The 21,492-nt window shown below is 46.5% G+C and overlaps 1 protein-coding gene across 4 annotated transcripts in view; it reads right to left on the bottom strand.

Moving 5' to 3' along the window:
- The window catches only part of RTN4 (reticulon 4), a 63,522-nt gene extending 46,071 nt beyond the window's left edge, over nucleotides 1-17,451 (bottom strand). Inside the window, exons 1-2 of one of the 4 annotated variants that reach the window (XM_028725099.2) lie at nucleotides 16,573-17,451; nucleotides 1,264-1,320 (exon numbers count right to left, since the gene is read on the bottom strand). In XM_028725099.2, the coding sequence (XP_028580932.2) occupies nucleotides 1,264-1,320; nucleotides 16,573-17,086 (571 nt within the window). In that variant the 5' untranslated portion in view covers nucleotides 17,087-17,451. The remainder of the gene's footprint in view (nucleotides 1-1,263; nucleotides 1,321-16,572) is intronic. The other 3 variants (XM_028725097.2, XM_028725101.2, XM_028725102.2) reach the window with 3 other exon arrangements.
- Between the last annotated feature and the right edge of the window lie 4,041 nt (nucleotides 17,452-21,492).

Raw genomic sequence — 21,492 nt, 5'->3', positions numbered from 1 at the left:
CAATAAGGTTAGGGGAGAGCTTAGAGCAATGCAAGGTACACAGGTTTTGCAGAACAAGCCTGAGAAATAGGACTTGTTCTCCTACCCACTCTTTTTTTTTTTTTTGAAAAAAGCAAGTGAATAATAATAACCATGTGAAGAAATAATATTGATGTTCTCTTAAGCATAGCCAAGAGAGTAGGAGAAGGCGATAAGTAATGCATTTCCTCTCCCTCCCAAGTCTTCAACTAGGGTTTCCATATTTTGAAGAGAGAGAAAAGAGGACGCTACGACGGCCATTAAAAGCAAATGAATGCAGTTTGTCTCAAACCTTACTCCTGAAAAAGAGGGTGTGTCCTAGGAACTGAGGACTCACCGCAACCCTACTTAACACCTACTATGCTTAAGACGAAGTAGGTTCCCTCTAAATCAGCATTTGCAAACCAACTTCAAGCCCAGGTAACAAGGGGAATCCTGCTTAGCATTAACCATAGTTAAGAGCCAGTGTGAATGTTAACAGTAAACTGGGGAATAAATACAAGGAGGAAGAGGAAAACTCAAAGAATCTGAAGCCCAGTCTCTTAACTATACACCGTATTTTTCGCTCCATAAGACGCACCTAGTTTTTGGAGGAGGAAAACAAAGGGGGAAAATATTCTGAATCTCAGAAACCAGAACAACAAGAGGGATCGCTGCGCAGCGAAAGCAGTGATCCCTCTTGCTGTTCTGGCTTCTGGGATAGCTGCGAAGCCTGCATTCGCTCCGTAAGACACACACACACACATTTCCCCTTACTTTTTAGGAGGGAAAAGGTGAGTCTTATAGAGCAAAAAATACGGTAATTAAGAGATTGGCAGTGTTACCTTCTTCATACACCCGACAGGTGAAAAGACGAAGCAATTTCAATTATGGTAAACTGCATTAATGCTAACAGTTCATTAATTGTAACCAATTAGAGCCAACTCTATATCAGCAAAAGCAACTACACCTTTAATAGTTATTCTGTTAATAGTAGCTACAAGGTGTTCCTAGGGGAAAGTTCCAAGAATTCATGGACAGCTGCAGTTTAACTGCAAAACAGAAACTGCCCAAGTTTGAATTTCGAGCCACTTCGAAACAAACAAAACATGTTTTGCAAATTTAGGAGACTTTAGTATTCTTGGATCCTCGACAACTTTTTTTTTAGTAAATACATCTAGAAACTATTAGTGGGAAAGGAAAACGCAAAGGACACGGAGGGGTGGGGGCATACTCCAATGCAGAAGGCTAGCTGAAATAACTTGCCTGCAGAAGAGTGCATCAGAGGGTCAGATGCAACAGGAAGAGCAAAAAGAGTCTCATCTGAAAAACAAATACAGTATGACCTCAGCAGAAATAAATGCGGAAAATGAGCTCAAAGAAGGGAAAGAGGGAGAAGAGAGTATTCAGCATTCATATTTTTAGCAGATATTTTACACCCATATTTAAAAAGAACGAAACGAGAGAATTCGCATGCAGGATTACTCGTGTTTGTCACAAAGTGGAAAAGCTTCTACTAAGGAACACTCCTCCCCATTCTACCCCACCCCACCCCCCGGCCACTTGCCCCAATCTTAGCTGCAAGCCTAAATAGGAACGCCCAGGAATATTGACTCAGGATCCACCAGCCAAAAAATTCCAGGGCGTTTCATCCGCTACACTTATTTGCTAATGTGGGTCATTAACAGGTCACTTAAAACTCCACCCAGAATTCCACACCAGCAGATGTGATTCACACTGTTACTCTCCTAAGATGAGGATCAAGAGTCCCTAATTTTAGCATGCTTCCCCCTCCACACATTCGCCCCCTAAACATGTGAATGTTAAGTACATTAAGGAATTGAATCTCTCGGGGGTGGGGACAGCTATTGCTAATTGACTGCAGAAATAAGGAAAAGATGTTTTAATATAATATTTGGGACTGTTTTAAATGCAAAGCGGGTTGTATAAAATCATGAAATAGCATAGGCAGAATCAGTGCACTGACTTAACAGTCTCGAGAGTGCATGTATGTCCACTTACTCCAAGGTTGAGCTAACATATTTCCACTGAAGCAAACAGCAAAAGAGCTTTTATTTAACCATTAGCCCTCGCCCAAGTCTTATACGCCCTCCAGTTCACCTCTTGCGATCAACTATTTCAAGAGCGTAGTATCGGCAGGATAATTACTAGCTATCCTTCCTGACTGATCCAAGAAGCAAAAAAAGAGTTATGCAAAGGGCGCCAGCTGTGCCCTGCAGAAGAGCTCTGCCAGAGCCTCATTTAATGAGGCAACATGTGAACCTGGTGGGAAAGCGATTAAAGGACTATGAGCAAGCCAGTGCATATCTAAGATGATGCAAAAGCTGAGCAATGCACACCATAGCAGCTGACCATCAAGAATATGGAATGGCTGGCTTGAATTATGCACTATATGGTGTTGTGTTTGTCATGAGGCCGGAGGAACATTGCCCGGCTGTGAGGTGTGAAGGCTGCTCCCTACAAAGCCCTTTCCACCTGGCCTGGGGGGCAAGGCCCAGACTCACCAGCCCCACTGAAGAGGCTCCTCATGAGGCTGGAGGAACATTGCCCAGCTATTGTTGTATTGATTGATTTATTTAATAGGCTGTAAACCGCATTCGGATTTTTATTAAAAAATATTAAAGTGGTATAAAGGTAAAGGTAAAGGGACCCCTGACCATTAGGTCTAGTCGTGACCGACTCTGGGGTTGCGGCGCTCATCTCACTTTATTGGCCGGGTCATGTGGCCAGCATGACTAAGCCGCTTCTGGCGAACCAGAGCAGCGCACAGAAACACCATTTACCTTCCCGCCGGAGCAGTACCTATTTATCTACTTGCACTTTGACGTGCTTTCGAACTGCTAGCTTGGCAGGAGCAGGGACCAAGCAACGGGAGCTCACCCCGTCACTGGGATTCGAACCGCCAACCTTCTGATCGGCAAGTCCTAGGCTCTGTGGTTTAACCCACAGCGCCACCCGCGTCCCTATAAAGTGGTATACAAATTTATAAATAAATAAATAAAGCCTGCTGGGTGTTGTTTGCACCTCCCAAACCTCACAGGTGCATGTCCAAAGGGACTGTTTTCAGGTGCCAGTTGCAGAAAGCATCACCATGGCTGTTTTTTAGTGCATACCACCTACATGTTTTTGCTGAAAATGCCTTGGGTGGCCAAGAAAGCCAACATGAATATAATGCATTATAATGGGCTACCTTCTAGAAGGCTGATTAGAAACCTCAGTTATTTTAGAATATGGGAGCCAGACTTCTGCCTAGAGTTATGCCACACTGAATGGAACTTGTTTTAAGAGATCTGCCCCGGCTTTCAGTGTTTTTATGGGTCCAATTCAAGTTGCCGATTTTGTCCATACTAGATAGCATGGCTGCCATACAGACAATCTCTACTGGCGAATAAGTACCATAATTCCAAGCAGGAAGAAAGACTTTTCAGTGGTGAATTCTTTCCTCTAGAACGCCATCCAATTATCACTATTCTGGCGACAATATTATATTATTATTATTATTATTATTATCCACTGCATTTAGTGGGTCTTTCTCTGCTTCCTGCAGTTGCTTTCTCTCTTGTGTTTTAAAATAAAATAATTATATTTCTATTTAGTTTTATTATTAGTCCACTTTTTTAGTCTGTTATGGCTTTGCCCTCGTTAGCGAACCTGGTTATATTTTTACCAGGACAGTGGCCTAAAAACATCAAACATGCACTATGATTAAGATTTCCCAACTTTCTTAGGGTTGTGTGGAGTTACATCATACACATCCACACACCCACATACAAACCCTCTTGGCCCTGAAGCTGCTGAAGAACACAAAACAGGAGAGATGCTTTGCAACATACACTTAAAGGGTGCCCTGCTGATTTGTGCACATTCTACTTCCAAAGCATCAAGTATAAAATGGAGCCAATCTTTATTTGGTCTTTGATTTCTTGAAAGTATTAAGCCGCACAAAGAGATCAGATTACTGCAGTGCTCAGGTTGCCAAGTAAAGCATCCGAGAATTAAGGAATGCTAGCTTGCCTCTGTACGATTACTCAACAAAGCAGGGATCCGGCGGAGGAGAACAAAGATGTGCATTGCAAAACCAAGGCACTATTAATGCACACATTTATTTGCACGAGATGCAGGAAATGGTGTGGGTGATGATCTCATCTTAGTTTTTACGTTGCCTGATTTCCCACACCAAGTAAATTTAAAGGGATAGATTATTATTACTTATTGAATTTATACCCTGGCCTCCCTCCTGAAGTAGCCCTGGGTTATCAAAATTGTGTAAAGGGAATTATTAAGAGGATGGCTGAAGAACTTCGTGGGAAGCTGCAGAGTGCAAAGTTTATTGCTACATGACATCTGAAAAACAGCTTTCTCCATATTGTAGGTTAAAGGTAAAGGTAAAGGGACCCCTGACCATTAGGTCCAGTCGTGGACGACTCTGGGGTTGCGGCAGTCATCTCACTATATTGGCCAAGGGAGCCGGCGTGCAGCTTCCGGGTCATGTGGCCAGCATGACTAAGCCGCTTCTGGTGAACCAGAGCAGCGCACGGAAACACCGTTTACCTTCCCGCAGGAATGGTACCTATTTATCTACTTGCACTTTGACGTGCTTTCGAACTGCTAGGTGGGCAGGAGCTGGGACTGAGCAACGGGAGCTCACCCCATCGTGGGGATTCGAACCGCCGACCTTCTGATCGGCAAGTTCTAGGCTCTGTGGTTTAACCCACAGCGCCACCTGCGTCCCAATATTGTAGGTTACTACTACAAAATTAATGCTGCAGATTATAAGTGCTGCTCATGCAGGCAGAGAGTGGTGCAGATTGATACAACATATTTTGCTTTCAGTTTATACTGCTACCCTATTATCTGTTAAAAGGGCTTGAGAAAGTGTGCACCATAATGTCCGTTTGGAACATTTTAATTATTTATGCATAGCTAGACAAGCATCACTCTTTGGACAATGAGTTATGAAAAGGATTTCCACATTAAAATTTGACCTTCATGAAAATCTGCTGGCTGAAATGAGAACAATTAAATGGTATTGATGAGAACTGTCAGACATTTGAAATGTTTATTTATTTAAACATAGAATCATAGTATCACCCCCTGCAATGAAGGAATCTCAGCCTTTTTAACGGATCGTTTCTAAATGTGCATGTTATCAAAACCTTTCCAAGTTATGAAATTGCAAAGTAGCAACTAACTACTTATCGTCAGAAGACAACACTACCGTTAATATCTATTCTTCTTGCTAATTTAAAGTTGTAAATGCAAAACTGTCTTAAGAATTGTCCCTTAATGGCATGCAAATATGAAATGTGGGCATGCAGACTCTAATGTTGAAGTTATGCATCCATTTACTATTTCAGAGAAGACACACCCCCTTTAAGGAGAGGAAGCACTAAAGTCAATGAGGCGGCCAAACAGGAATTATTTGTTCTGCTGCACTGGAACACACCTCAAAACCCTTGATTCCACAATCAAATGGAATCCTGCTCAAAGTATCTTAACTCCTGGTCTCATGTGAACATAACTATCTCACACTGGTGTATTAACTCCTATTGGCGGTGGTTCTCCAAGACTGAAATACTGAACCCTCACACTCACGAGAAGTTGATACATGAGAGAGAAGGGTTCATAGAAGAGTATCCCAGAAGATAGGATTAATGGGAAGGGGCCCTGTTTGCCCCTAGGCCCCAATTTATTGATCAATATAATTTAGTTATTGTCAAAGGCTTTTTAAAAAATGGAATGCAAGTAGTAATCCCTTTAAGGATACGTTTTAGATTCACATTTATCATTTAGTTGCTTTCAAATGCTTACAAAAGAAGAAGGGTATAAATACCATCTTAAATGACTTGCCAAGAGAAATCATCCATCCTAGAAAGAGAAGAGCTAGAATTTAAGTTGATTGCCACTTAGGACGGATCATCAAGTATCAACAGTGGCACACAACCCCCCACCACCACCACCACCCTTCTCAGCTTCCTGGGATTGACTCCTCCTCTTCCTGAAGCACCAACAGGAGAAGTGAGGCTTCCTGGAACACTATAACAGGAGAGGTGAGGCTTCTGCTTGCCAGATGCACAGGGCTGTACCAAAATATGGCAAGTAGGAACCTCCATACTCTGGCCACAGAGAGGCTTAAATACTAGTCCAGCTTTGACTACAAAAACATTAGTACAAGCACTGGAATGAAAAACAACGAGAAAACAGATCAAAACAAGGCCGCCAAAAACTTATTTGCAGCCATTCTGGCATTATTACAAAGCCATTACGAACTTACCACTATTATGCAAATTCAACAGTGAAATAACCAATGGACATTTGTACAACAGTTGCATCCGCTGACTTCCCAGATGCTTCCATTCCCTGCTGCCGTACACAATTAGTATGTACAGCTACAACTGGCTTTCCCCCTCAATAATGACTAGACTTTCATAAAATCAAGTTTGTTTTGGCAGAGAACAGAAGGTAATGATTTAATATCTGTTCCCTACATACTGGCGTTTGAACCTTTCGAAATCAAATCATAACCTTCAGAAATATTAAATTGCTTCAACGAATCTGCATACGTTTCTAAACAAGAAAATACGCCCAGTGCAATAACAGAGAAGGGCAAAAGCCATTTTGCAGAAGTCTTCCGAAACAATGTTATCAGAACAGTTACACTCTGCCAAAGCTATCAAGCTGAAAACACATAAGCTCTTGACAATCATGAGGTCTCCACACAACCAGACTTGCAAAAGAGAAGTCACAGCCCAATCCCTGTCTTATTTGCTGTACTCTGGAAGAATTCCCAGGGCCCCACTGTTTGCAACTGTTTCCCACTTATGCCTGGGAAATTGTAAGGCTCTCTCAAGCTCATCGAAAGTATGGGCAGGGATGGGGCAACGCCTTGGGTTCAGAGGCCCATGTTGGAAGTCTGTGCCAGTTTTTGGTAAGCTGTTGCAGGCGGGCTGCCAGTGTGGCTAGCCCACCTGTCTGAGGCTCTCGCCTACGTGAACTGGCTGGGGAATAAAAAGCCCTGTGTGCAAAAACAAAAAGCCCCATGTGTTCTCAGCAAGGCATTGTAGAGGAATGCAAGCAAAACCATATACTGAAGGAAGGGGAAATGAGAGAGTAAAGAGAACCAACGGAGAAGACTGAATCCCTAAGAAAGAGCGAACACAGAGAGACACGCATATGCAGGGGGAAAGAATGAATTTTAGAAATTGAAAGATTTACATGTGGAGAGATGTGTGGTAGTGTAAAGACAAGGATGTGTTTTGGAAGGAGCATGTTGCAGGGAAGATTGGCAGGTGGCCGAGAGGGTCTGACTCTACGCCAATCGATGCATTGACTCAAGACAGCCTTGTGGAAGTTCAAAGTTGAATACATATTGAGCTGGTGATGTCAAAGGAATAAACAACTACCTGACGTTTAGAAGACATTTGAAGGCAGCCCTATTTAGGGAAGTTTTTTAAGGACTGATGTTTTAATGTCTTTTTAATCTCCTGTTGGAAGCCGCCCAGGGTGGCTGGGGAAACCCAGTCAGATGGGTGGGGTATAAGTAATAAATTGTTGTTGTTGTTGCTTGGCATTGTTATTTTTCAAATAAGCACATATTCCCACCTTCAAGCCAAGCACTGAGACTTGAAGGTCAGCAGTGGGGAAGCTACATGTGGAAAGATGGCCTTTAGGAAGAACCAGCAGGGACATGAAGGGTTAAGCACTGACCCTCCCAGGCACAAACCTCCTGACTGGGAGAGATCCAACTGCAACTGGTATGAAGGGCAGCACATTGTAATCCTGAAGGCAGGGAGTGCCTTACTTCTGATCTTTTTAAGCTACCCTGGAAAGTCTTTGATGTGAAATAATGGGATAGATGCTTTAGATAAAGGGGGGGGAGAACAGATTCAAAGGTAAGTTGACTACAGGTAGAGGGAGAAGGCAGCAGAAGTTGTGAGAATTGGGGGGAGGGGGAACCAGGAGGATAATTGTGTGTTGTAGTGGTGCAGAGAGAAACAAGTTCTGGAGTACAGAGGGAAATACGAGGGAGGGTTTAGACCAGGGAGAAGAGTCGGTGGAAGAAGAGTGGAAAAATGTCAAAGTATATTTACAGAAATACTGTAAAACTAATGAATGTTAGAAGGATGCTGGAATGAAGCTACATGGTTTTAGCAGAAATGTTATAAAGAACTAAGTAAAAATAGATTGTCAATGGGCCAAAGTGTAAAATTTAAGGTCAGATTGTGTTAAGATATATTATAGAACAAAAATTGAGAAAGATGGAAAGGATTTGCTGAAATAGCTAATTGAACTGGAATACAAAAAAGGGAGGTGTGAGGAGGTCGTTGAAACAAGTAAATGAAAGGTAAAGATACGAAAATATTGGATGTGTTTTTAAGTGTTTTTTTATTGTTTTGCTGTATTGTTTTTGTTTTTTTTAATGTATTGTAACTTTTTATTGTCTTTCTTTTTTTTCAACTATTAAACTTCTAATAAATATCTTTTTTAAAAAAAAACAAAAACGTGGGAGGGTTTAACAGGGGTTTGTTTCAATGAGAAAAGGGAGTTCATCCCAACAGCATATGAAAGCTGAGATGAGCTAAAAGCATGTGGAGAGGATGACAGGTATTCAAGGTAAGTTTCCAACAGCACACCTTCTCAGGTAAACATTTGGGACAATGCAAATACCCAGTGACATACTCTTGAGCTGCTGCCAAAACTTTAAAGTTGTTATCCTTTAATATTACTGTAAATAGAAATAGGATTTATGGTGAAACCCTACCGGAACTGCAGTCCTTGTTTTCAGAAGGAAAAATGTGATACAATTCAAGAAGGCATTTACATGTGAAGCCTACCAAGCCTTAGCTAAAGTTGTGCATTCTCTATGTATCGCCAGAGGTGGGGGAGCCAAAATGATGCTCTCCAGATGTTGGTGGTAGGCTACAGCTCCCATCTTCCCAGATAATCAGCCATGCTGGATGATGTAAGATGTAGTACACATAGCATCATTTGCATGTAATGTAGAGCCAAGCCACCAGTCTCCCTCCAGGTCAAACAGGAGCTGTAACCAAGACAAACCACAAGCTCACGGGCTGATGATGCACCAAGGCAAATCATGACTTAGCTCACAGCAGGACCAGAGAGGCAAAGTAGCCACAATCTCCTTTCTAGGTGGGGCTCACACATTTTCACACTAAACCATAGTTTAGTTTGATGACTTTGGCATATTCTTCTCCCTGTTGCTCTGCTATGCCTTCAGCTTGACTGGAGACAGTGTGTATCTCCATTCAAGGACTGATAGGGTCTGCTCAACCTGGCACAACTCCATGCCAGTACAAAAATGTGGTGGGTTCTTATCCAAGAGATGTTGTTTACAGATGACACAGCTTTGACGATGCACTCCAAGGAAGCTCTACAAAGACTCATCTCAACCATTTTGCCCAAGCCCGCAGGGAGTTCAGCCTGACGAAGACCAGCACCCTGAGTTATGAGGTCACCAGCTCTCCACACATCAGAACTGGGAACCACACACTAGAGGTGGTAGACGATCCTGTCTACCTGGGCTCCACCATAACCAGCAACCTCTCCATCAATTCTGAGCTGGACAAGAGTATTGGCAAGGCAGCTATGACAATGGCTTGCCTCTCCAAAAGGGTATGGGAGAATGTGATGCTAATGACCAATACCACAATGAAGGTCTACCTGCTTGCATGTTGAGTACGCTGCTGTATGCAAGTGAGCCATAGGCAACTTACAGCCTTCCATATGCACTGTATCAGAAAGATTTTGGGCATCACATGGCAGGGCACCAAGTTGACAACCAGAGTTGAAAGTATCATTTCCACTGTGTGCGTGTTTCTCCTTCTTGCATACTGCGACACGTGATCTGTTGTAAGAGCAGGCTACCATCAAGCAATGTAGCTGAGATCATAGAAACTGTAGAATTGTTGCATTGGAAGGGATCCCGAGGGTCATCTAGTCCAACCCCCTGGCAAACAGACACCTAGCTTATATATATGAGTTTCTAACATTGTACTGTGCTGTTAGAAGATCTGGCTATGTGGCGGAGGAATCCCATCTTGGGAATCCCAGCTTTCATGTTGAAATAATGAGTTTCTAGTCTGGGACGCGGGTGGCGCTGTGGGTAAAAGCCTCAGCGCCTAGGGCTTGCCAATCGAAAGGTTGGCGGTTCAAATCCCCGTGGCGGGGTGCGCTCCCGTTGCTCGGTCCCAGCGCCTGCCAACCTAGCAGTTCGAAAGCACCTCTGGGTGCAAGTAGATAAATAGGGACCGCTTACTGGCGGGAAGGTAAACGGCGTTTCCGTGTGCTGCGCTGGCTCGCCAGATGCAGCTTTGTCACGCTGGCCACGTGACCCGGAAGTGTCTCCGGACAGCGCTGGCCCCCAGCCTCTTGAGTGAGATGAGCGCACAACCCTAGAGTCTGTCAAGACTGGCCTGTACGGGCAGGGGTACCTTTACCTTTAGTCCTTATGGCTGCAGAAGCAAGCTTGAGAACATGTAGGCAGTCAGCATCTGATGAAGACTCAAAGTGGCCAGGAAAGATAGCACTCCTGGATTCAAGAGTTTTCACTGTGGCCAACCGGATGCCTGCGAGAAACTGGCAAGCAGAACCTAAACACAAGACCATTCTCCCCTCCTGTGGCTTCCAGCAACTAGAAGCATTGCTGCCTTCAACCATAGAGGAAAAGCATAGCCACCCTGGCTAGTGGCCATTGACAGCCTTAAGTTAACTATGCACTGCATGAAGTGCTTTCTATTATATATCCTGAATCTTCCAACTATATTTCCACAAGCTCTATATTTTTGAAAAAGGGAGAAAAACTTATCTCTAGCCACTTCTTCTGTGCCATGAACTCACCTCAACCTGTCCTAGCACCTACCTACTTCTTCCCTTCCGATTATTTCCACTGCTTCTTACCATATCCCAGGTTGTTCAAAAGACTAACTGCAAAATTAGGCAAATAATAATAATGCAGATTTGCTGAATTGCATAGTTTTTGCAAACAGCAGGGTATGAGCTTGTTTTCGACAAGTTAAGGTCACGGCTAGATGCAGCATCTTCATAAACAAGAATCTGGTTACACACTAGGAAGCGAGATGCCAAGGTCAAAAGACTGAGCAGGATTTCAAGCACCTCAATTAGAAAATGCGTACTTCCATTTATATCCACCGCAAGCCAGTTTTTAGCCAAGCTCTTCACAATCTACACTCTAGAACTGAACTCCTGCATTTAAATAATATGCACAGTGAACACAGAATGCAATTCCTGTGCTAAATGTCCACATTTACTCTCCTACTAATAACACAGTAAAAAAATCCACTGCAGGAGGACAAACTATTAGAAGTGAGTCAGAGTTAGCTGTTAACTATGGAGGATGCTCAGAGTTTGAGCTTTATCAGTTCTTAGTGATTGTTCATTGGGTTCTAAGCATCCCAGCACCAGCTTTTAGTGGAGCAACTCCAGCCAAAGAAACAATTCAAAGGCTATAAAGGCAAAGGTACCCCTGACCGTTAGGTCCAGTCACGAACAACTCTGGGGTTGAGGTGCTAATCTCACTCTATAGGCCGAGGTAGCCGGCGTTTGTCCAGAGACAGCTTCCGGGTCATGTGGCCAGCATGACTAAGCATGGTGAACCAGAGCAGCGCACGGAAACGCCGTTTACCTTCCCGCTGCAGCAGTACCTATTTGCCTACTTGCACTTTGACATGCTTTCAAACTGCTAGGTGGGCAGGAGCTGGGACTGAACAACAGGAGCTCACCCCGTCGTGGGGATTCAAACCACCGACCTTCTAATCAGCAAGCCCTAGGATAGCTCAAATGTACTCATCCGCTGGGGTTGCTAGTGCAAAGCCCTGAACCATGCTGTCAAGCCATGTGCGTTAGACTCCTCCTCCACGAGACCATCCAACCATGTGCTGCATTAACAGGCAAGCCTCGGCTACCCACACAAACACTCCATTTGAATGAATCAGCATGAAGGGAAGTTCAAAAATTGCTCTCGACATGTGGATTGCCAACACAGCCAAATACTTTTCAAGCGAGCATGGTTGTTCACACACAGAGCACTCTTACCTTTCTGTAGTATGAAACAACATTCCACTGAAAGAGATCAACCCTTCAAAATTCTTTGCTCATCTCAAACAGGAAGCAAAGCTTGCATTACATAAATTTATATCCAAATTCCTTGTGCTAAATTCACAGAGTTCAATTCTGTACACACCAATATATTAAAAGTTAATGTATCAACACTATTATTTAAGGGCCATGACGCAATCAACCTGCCCCTATATACCTGTGCTACTGGAGAATTACTGTGTAATTAAGCATTTTGCAGAAGGGAGATGACAGAATCCGGACCTGTGTTACTTCAGAATGCAAGTTGTGTTTGGTGCGGGGACATATATGCTTTTAATTTCCCACATGCAAAAAACTTTCTGAATGTAGTAAACCAGAATATCAGGGAGAGACAGCTTTCGATACAGTAATCTCCCTGATGGGTTACTTTACAACATGCAAGTAGTGTTTCATATGGCAAGGCACAGATGGGACACACCCACCTGCTGTCAAATGGGGGAAGGAGCACCTGCAGAAATGGGGAGACCTACCTAATCAGCACATGACAAGACCAACATTTTAGTGGGATCAAATGAAAGAATCACTGGGTTCTAGAAATGATGAAACTGCAGGAAGCGGAACACCCCATTTTGAATCTGGGGAGAAGGGGAAATAGCAGCATTTTCCAAAATGAAGGGGAAGTGTAAGACAGAAATACTAGGAGGAAAGACACCCAGTTATTGATGGGGAAAAGAGGGGGGGAATGTGCAACCAGAGATTGACAGCACAGTAGCAAATATGTTATTGATAAGAGTAGCAAAGTGAGGATAACTGTATATTCCATAAACAAGGAGAATACACCTAGTTAATACTTGGAGATTCTCTGGAGATCAGATAGCAGCTCCACAAATGTTTTCTCCCTTCAGGACTTTGGCAAGTTTCTGATTCCATTTAATTCTAACCGTTCTATTTTTCAGAAGTCGCTTTTCATTTAGGAATAATAAAACCATTAGCCACTCTCCCAAGCAGTCACAGAATTCTTGTGATAATTCCCACCCTGGCCAGATTATAAAGTCCAAGTTCTTCCACAGAAACACACACACACACCCCTTCCTACTATATATACGTTTGCAACACAAGACAAGGATTTATTGCTGTCATTTTTAACTATCTTAACTATTAATCCACTTTTATTTGCATCTCATTTGTGGGCATGAAGTTTGTAGTTAAAACACATCAAGTCCATTTGTAATTGATCTGATGCTTATACAATGTTCTTTCTACTGAAGTCTTTCCTTTCACTCCTCTTTGCCCTACTTTGTACCTTATTAAGCTTCAGAGTGTTTTGATACATCATTCTCTTTCTTGTAATTCCAGGAATCTTGGGCACAGCCTAGGCTACCTGAACAATTGCATCTTCCTATATGAACCTCCCAATGGGATCCTCAGGTGAGCACCTTCTCTCAACCCAATCAACTTCAGAAGAACAGTTGGCTGTGACACAAGAGAGAGCCTTTTCAGTGGTGGCTCCCATATTGTGGAATTCCCTCCCAAGAGAGGTTAGACTGGCTCCAACTTTATCATCCTTCTGCTAGCAAGCTAAGACCTTCCTGCTCAGACAGGGCTTTGAAAACTAAGGTATTGACATGCTGATCAATGGCCTACTTGTTAGGGCAACTGAATTTTCCCTGCTGGTGCTAAATATGTTCTGATGTAATTTAATTATTTTTGTAACTAGTTCGTTTTTATTGCTTTGTATTTTATAATATTTTTAAATTTGTAAGCCTCCTTGATTCTCAACTTGGGAGAAAGGTGAGGTATAAATGCACTAAACATGTTTTGATACATCGCACACAAGTGTAGAGAAACTACTTTCACTACACCTATCCCCTAGGATGGCTAAAGGGCAAAGAGCATCTGTTCCCAGATTCCTATCATATACTTCTATCGAGAACTACTTTAGAGTTTATTCTGAATGCAGCACTGTCAGAGAATATCCAGAGGCTTTAAGACCCGTCTCATAGCATACCCATCTCATACACAGAAAGTGAACACCTACAGACATGCCTTTAAAAACTAATACTGCACTATTTCTGCAGCATCCATTTTTGCTTCTGCATTATTAAAGGCACTACCAAGAATGACAAAGGGGACTGGAAAATACTACAGTACTTGGATTTCCCGCTGTTTCATGCTTATTTCTAATCCTTAAAACAGCATGAAACTTGGTGGGAATTTAGTGCTGTATTTATTATGCTGCTGCTGCTGCTTCTCTTTTCTTTAACATTTTATTTTGATTCTGTAATATTAACAGCAAACAATGACACCAAAGGGAGTGCAGTATGTAAGCATGAAATGCACAATGAATGAAATTAGAACACGATCCTCACTCTTTTTTAAAGAATCGTAATATTATTTTTGCATTTGTATCCTCCCAGTAAGTCTCTCCAAAAAGTATTGTGTGAATCTGGTGCTGACATTCTCCTGCCCAAATCATTCCCCTAGTCTCTGTTTCTACTTAAGAACAAATGCTTTCCGAATCCTTTTCATGTTTCTAAGGGGCAGATATCTGCATTTCAATGTACACGGGCTTTGCTAAGCGCCTTGAAATTCCAGACTGAAGGCACAGAAATCTTTGAAAGAAGGAAGAGAGAGAGAGAGAGAGGCAGACAGAGAGAGAAGTCTGCATAATTCTCCAGTCTGGTCTGGTGCGGCGGATGCTGGGCGGTGGCAGGAGGCTGAGTCAAGTTTGCTGGTTCCATATACAGGAAGGGAGGTGCTCATTCTGAATCCTGCCTGCTGTAAGGAGGACCAGAGCCATCACTCATCTATTCTAGATCCAGTGTGTGCAAGGAAAAGGCGGGCTCTCTGTGACAATAGACAAGCTGGATGTAGAGGCACTCAGTTTGCCTGCAGACAAAAAGATACGCGGAGCTCCAACGCCTATGCTAGACAGTGGGAAGGACTGGGGAGTGGGCTCCCCCCCCACTTAACCCCCTTCTTAACCCCGAATGAAAAGGGGGGGGGGCTTTTCTAGATCAAGAAAAGAACAAGGCACTAAAGCACCAGGAATGGGAAGTAAGCAAAGAGGAGGAGCATGAATTACATGGGGGGGGGGGGTTGAACCAGCTTCCTGCATTAATAGCTACTGAAATTGAAAAGTCTCCAAAAGTCAAAAGACGGGGGGGGGGCGGAATGGCAGTTACCCCACCCACCTTCTCAGCACACAAGAATTCTTCCCTGCGCTGGAACTATTCCTGTAACACCCTAGATTTTTTTTTCCCCTCTCCTCCTCTCCAGTGTTGGCATTCGGAGCCCCGTCAAACAAAATGCCTTTGGGAAAAGGCTGGTCGACAACAGGTTCCAGACACAAAGGAAGATCTCAGCTCTTCCCATGACAGATGGCAAAGCGCTGCTTACGGCCCCCTAAGTATTCTTTAGGGGAAAGTGGCGAGAGAGCCTGCGTAAAGGCGCTCGCTTCGCAGCAAAGCCTTTCCCGGACCTGCTACGTCCACGCGCACGTGTACCCCACAAAGCGCCTGCCACTCCCATCTGCTCCATTGCAGAGCCCACCCCCCTCGCCAGCCCGATCCACCTCCTTGCTTTTCCAGCAGATCACCTTACAACCCGAGAAAAAGAACACCCCCCCCCTTTGGCCACTTGGGCTAGGACAGTTATTCACCTTCGCCGACGGAGAAGTCTCCGTAGCGCGCGCGCGCGCACACACACACACATGCACACACACCGGCCACTCCCTTCAGAAAAACCAGTCACTCTTCCTGACCACGGCCCCCCCCCGGCCCTTCTGCTCATTGTGCCCCACAATCAGACACCCCCGGCTCCCCAAAACATCCACTCACTCCTTCCCTGGCCAACAGCTGCGCCTCGATCATCCCCCCTGAACCCCCAAACTCCCCACGGCCACTCTTCCTCCGCATCCCTGCCTCCTAAGCCCCTTCCCCACTTTCCCCCTGGAGGAGCTCCCGCCGCCTTTCACTACCCTCACCTGCAATGCCTGGCCCCCCAAGTTCGTCCCTTGCCCGCCCCCCCCCCCAATTTCTTGCCTCAAGCCTTCCGTTTCAACAAGTCCTCCAACTCCCCCCCCCCCAAAAGAAAACCCCGATCCCTCCTGGCTCCCATCGCCGCCACAGACACCTCCCCCCCCCCCTCGAAGGAAACATGCCTCACACCCCACCTCCCCGCCATTTTCCCCACGGCTCCCCAGCCTGCCCCTTCCCTTCCCTCCCCCCCCCCGGAAACTCTCTCCCCACAGCCTTGTAAGGCCGCTCCTGCCACAGTTTTAAGCCCCCCCCCCAAGGTCTGAGCCCACCCCCCACGCGGAAACTCCTCCTGCGGCCCCCCCATCGCCACAAAGCCCATCGGCCACACCCCTGAGCTCCCCTCGGGGGAATCTCCCTCGGAGCTTCCCTGCCCCCACCCCCCACCTCAAGTCTTCCTCAGTTTTCCCCCTGCCCCACGCGCGCGCGCGCACACACTCACCCGGCGAGCCTGAGGCGGCGCCCTTCTTGGCAGCTGAGGCGGCGGGGGGCTCGTCTCTCTTGGGCGGCAGCGGGGCGCTGCGCGGAGGGACGGCGGGGGCGCGGGGCTCCTCCCGGTGCGGCGGCGGCGGCGGGGCGCTGCGCGGGGGGTCCTTGCCCTTCCCCTCAGGCAGGGAGAAGTCGGAGGCGGATGGAGAGAAAGGGGAGGTGGTGGAAGAGGGCGCCTCCGGGTGGCTGGTCCAGGCCGGCTGGTGGGGGGCAGGCGGGGGCCCCGGGGGCTTCTCGCCCAGAGGCGGGGCAGAGGCCGGGACGGCGGGCTTCCTCTCCCTCACTTCCAGCTGCTCGTCGTCCACTTCGTCGTCGTCTTCTTCGTCCTCTTCCTCGGGCTCGCCGTCGTCCTCCGCGACGAACTGGTACTGGAATAGGGGCTGCTGAGGCTTCCACTGGTCCTGCCCTCCGGCTCCCCCCGAGGGGGCGGTGGAAGAGACCAAGGGGGACTGGTCGGGGTCGTCCATGGCTCCTTGCTTCTGCTTCGGGGCGAGAACAATGAGGAACGGGAGCAAGACACTCGCTGCTGCTGCTGCTGCTGCTGCTGTTGCTGCTTGGGCGCAAAGGAGGCGAGCGAGAGGGATGGGAGGCTGGAGCTCGCCTCGCGCACCGCCGGAGAGGGAGGGGGCAGAGAAAGAGGGAGGGAGAAAGTGAAAGGAGGAGGACCCAAAAAAAAAAGAAGAAGGGGGGGAGGGCGGCTGCGCAAATGCCTCCGGAGGAGCCGGCGCGATGCCTCGGGAGGGGAAAAGGGGCGCCGCCGCCACCAGCGTCTCCACGCCCTGTTGAGTCACAGAAGGCGGCAGCAAGCGCGCGCAACTCGCAGCCTCCGCGCAATGACCGGGCAGAACTTGAACCAAGTCTCGGTCCCCGTCCCCCCCCCCCGTTCTATTCCCACCCACCCCCCCGGGCGCGCTTTGGAACGAAAGGGACAGCCCAACAGGCCAGTGAGGAAGGGGGCAAGGGAGGGCGCTACCAATTAGAGGAGGAGGGGGAGGAAGATGAAGAGGCAGGCGCGCGCCCTGCGCTACTACGGATCCTCCTTATCGTGCAAGCAAAGAAAGTGGTTGGTTTTGCGGAGAGGCGGTGGGGGGGGGGGGAGGTGGAGGTGGAGGTCCCGAAGTGGGGGAAAGTTCGGTCCTCGGCGCGCGAGGGCGGGGTCCGGACCGGAATGGACTCCAGCCACGCTTCGCCCTCCCCTTTCCGAGCATCTTTCAGAGGAGGAGCCGGGGAAGACCTCGTGCTTTTTGGGAAGGGGAATGTTGGCTGGCGCTTTCCCTCTGATAAGTTAGCTTGTTTTCAGATCCAAGATGACGTCGTCGTTTAAAGGAGGTGCTTTCTTTCTTTTAGATATATATATTTTTTTACGTGACTCGTCTTTGGATATGGAAAACTTTGACAGCCGTTCAGTGGCTTGCGCTACTCAGAGTAGACCCACTGAAGTTAATAGGCACGACTGACTTGGTTTTAATAGGCCTTGTCTAGGTAGGACATCATTGAACGCAACCCTTTAATTTGTACCTGCGCAAAAGAGATGCCATGGAAAAAACATTCAGACATTCCTTGGCGATTTTTAATTAAATTGCCGGCTTAGCATCCCTTTGACATTCCCCTGGGCATAATAAGGCTGGTCACTATGAGAAAAGAATGCCGGGCTGCTTGGGGCTTGGGCTTAATCCAGCAGGCTCTTCCTAGGATTAAGAAAAGAAGTGGTGCAGAATTAAAACCACAGTTGCAAAGCTAAGCAGGGTCTGGTATGGTTTCAAATTGGATGGGAGAGCAAGGGCCCCGCAGGGGGTTGGACTAGATGACTTTCAGGATCCCTTCCAACTCTACTGTTTTATTATTCTGAATTCTTCAGGTAAAGATCTCTTTAATGCATCTGACTGCAGACGAGGAGAAGCCTGACTTCTTGAACGTCTGCACTAGCGGTGAGAAACCTGTGGCCATCTGTGGTGGTTTTTTGGGGGATGCCATATGCCATCAGCGCCAACCAGCAAGCCCAGTGGTCAGGGATGATGGGTAAGGAGTTTGGAGTCTCAAAGCGGCTAACATTCTCCTTTCCCTTCCTCCCCCACAACAAAAACTCTGTGAGGTGAGTGGGGCTGAGAGACTTCAGAGAAGTGTGACTAGCCCAAGGTCACCCAGCAGCTGCAGGTGGAGGAGCGGAGACGCGAACCCGGTTCCCCAGATTACGAGACTACTGCTCTTAACCACTACACCACACTGGCTCTGGGTAGTGTAGTCCAGCAACATTTGTTGGGCCACAAGTTCCACATCACCTGTTGCCTGGAGTAATTAAATAGTTTAAGGAGTGCATTGATCTATAAGTCAAGAAAATTATAGAACAGAAGTAGTTCTGTTGTCATGTGAGTGTTTCTGTGCAGGCCTGGCCTGCTCTGTATGCCGAGCCCTTTACTATTATCTGTGGTGGCAAATCCCATTGCTTCAGAATTTGGGTTACCACATGCCTTTGCAACGAAGGCTTTCGTAAACAGAGGTGGATAAACGATTATAAGATGACGTAGCCGGTAATTACAAAGGGGTAATAGCTAACGTTTAAGAGGACATTATTATAATTGACGAAAAGCATTTCTTGTGTTTTGGTTTATTTCCACCCTGCCTTTGATGTGAGCTGGCCTTAGGGATTCCTTGAGGATTGACAGGCAGGATGGAAATTAATAAAATATGTACAACAAAATTGTTTAAGCAATTGAAATCCTTCGATTAAAAATACGTTTAAAGCTTTTCAGAAGCGTGCTTCTCTGCAGAGCACTGTAGCAGGACCATCTCTAGCCATCATCACTGTTTGGACTTTTCTACCCCAACCACACACAAACATTACATATAGTCTTCATTTATATAATACCCCTATGTAGTTCATCAACATCTGGAGGGCCACTGGTTTCCTGCCCTAGAGGATGGTAGCTGCCTCATTCCCACTGACACACTTAGTGTGTTGCGGGACAACCACTTCCTCAAAAAACACCATTTCCTATGATTAAAAAAGGGTGTTTTCCTTCTCTACCCAGACTAGAGGCCTTTTTGCTGTGCCAGGGCAGAGAGAGAGGTCTCCCTGCTGCTGTGCCTCAAGTGGCAGAACAAAACCTTGTTTCTTTATCTCCAGCGCTGTCCAAACAGACATGACTAATGTTACAGCTTCTTGACGATAATTACACGTATCCTAATCTCCCAAGCAGGGAGAGATTTCAGGGGTGCCAGCTTATATATTTGGGAAGAAGGTCGCTGGCGATGATGATACTTTTGTGATAAAGGTAAAGGGACCCCTGACTATTAGGTCCAATCGTGGACGACTCTGGGGTTGCAGCGCTCATCTCGCTTTATTGGCCAAGAGAGCCGGCGTACATGTGGCCAGCATGACTAAGCCGCTTCTGGAGAACCAGAGCAGTGCACAGAAACACCGTTAACCTTCCCGCCGGAGCAGTACCTATTTATCTACTTGCACTTGGACTGCTAGGTGGGCAGGAGCAGGGACTGAGCAACGGGAGCTCACCCCATTGCGGGGATTTGAACCGCCGACCTTCTGATCAGCAAGTCCTAGGCTCTGGTTTAACCCACAGCGCCACCCACATCCCTTTTAGTTTTGTGATAGTGCGGCTTAATTACACACACGTACAGGCTCAGCATCAGATGGGAGAGCTCACAGCTTTAACTTCCCAACTGATCCTGCTCCCTCCCATTAGGTTTCTAGGGGAGTTCCCAAAGTCACCGCTTTCGTTTCAGTGCATAGAGCAAGCCAAGCATCCTTCCCAGCTACAGCCAGTATAGGATTGGCCACTGACCTGTTCTCCTTCATCCAAGATGACATTGCCTCAGCCCAGGTGATGGGCGAAGGTCTGCCCCCTACTGGAAGCATCAGTAGCTAGTAATTTCTCTGGCAACATTCCTATGCTTGGCCAACTCTTGCGTCAAGCAAAGAGATACTTATCAGACTTGGCGATGGTTGCAAGGAGACTGGTTTGACCGCTTCTGCAGTTCCTTCTACACAATCCTGTTTTACAGATGATAGAACTACAAGCCTGGAGGGGACTTGGATAGGACATCCAGACTAACACCCACACCCCGTCATGCAACTTTATTATACATACATTGTGTGGGAGGACTCAACTTTTTCATATTACTTCCCCATAACTGAGAAGCAACAGCTTAGTTTCCTGCTTTGAAGAACACGGGGAGGAGCAGAACGCTGGTGCTCTCCACATTGTGACTTTATTTTAGGTGACAAATTAATGGGACAGAAAGGGGCCTGTCTGGCAATCTGCATGGCTGTCTGTATGTACTCATAGCCAGTGGTGTCTCCGGGGCTATGACTCAGACATCAATGGTGGCACTTAGCAGAATGCACAAGCACAACCAAGGCTGGCTTACCGCATTTGGATTTAGTGACATCATACACATTGCCCTCTTAACAATCCATAGTCTAAAATTTTCTAACTGGACCACTCGCTTCCGGTGGCCCATCAAGCCAGGAAGAAATGGTGGTAGTGATGTGGAGACCCAGATTATGCTACTCAGGCTGTGTGCACATCCATGTAAAGCACATGACTTCCCTCCAAAGAATTATGGGAACTGTAATCTGATAAGACACGGGTGGCACTGTGGGTTAAACCACAGAGCCTAGGGCTTGCCGATCAGAAGGTTGGTGGTTCAAATCCCCACAATGGGGTGAGCTCCCGTTGCTCGGTCCCTGCTCCTGCCAACCTAGCAGTTCGAAAGCACGTCAGAGTGCAAGTAGATAAATAGGTACCATTCCGGCGGGAAGGTAAACGGCGTTTCCATGCGCTGCTCTGGTTTGCCAGAAGTGGCTTAGTCATGCTGGCCACATGACCCGGAAGCTGTACGCCGGCTCCCTTGG

This window comes from Podarcis muralis, chromosome 3 (assembly GCF_964188315.1).
Source record: "Podarcis muralis chromosome 3, rPodMur119.hap1.1, whole genome shotgun sequence".
In the NCBI taxonomy this organism is placed as follows: domain Eukaryota; kingdom Metazoa; phylum Chordata; class Lepidosauria; order Squamata; family Lacertidae; genus Podarcis; species Podarcis muralis.
The sequence above is the reverse complement of the archived record's forward strand: the minus strand, read 5'-3'. Positions and strand labels throughout refer to the sequence as shown.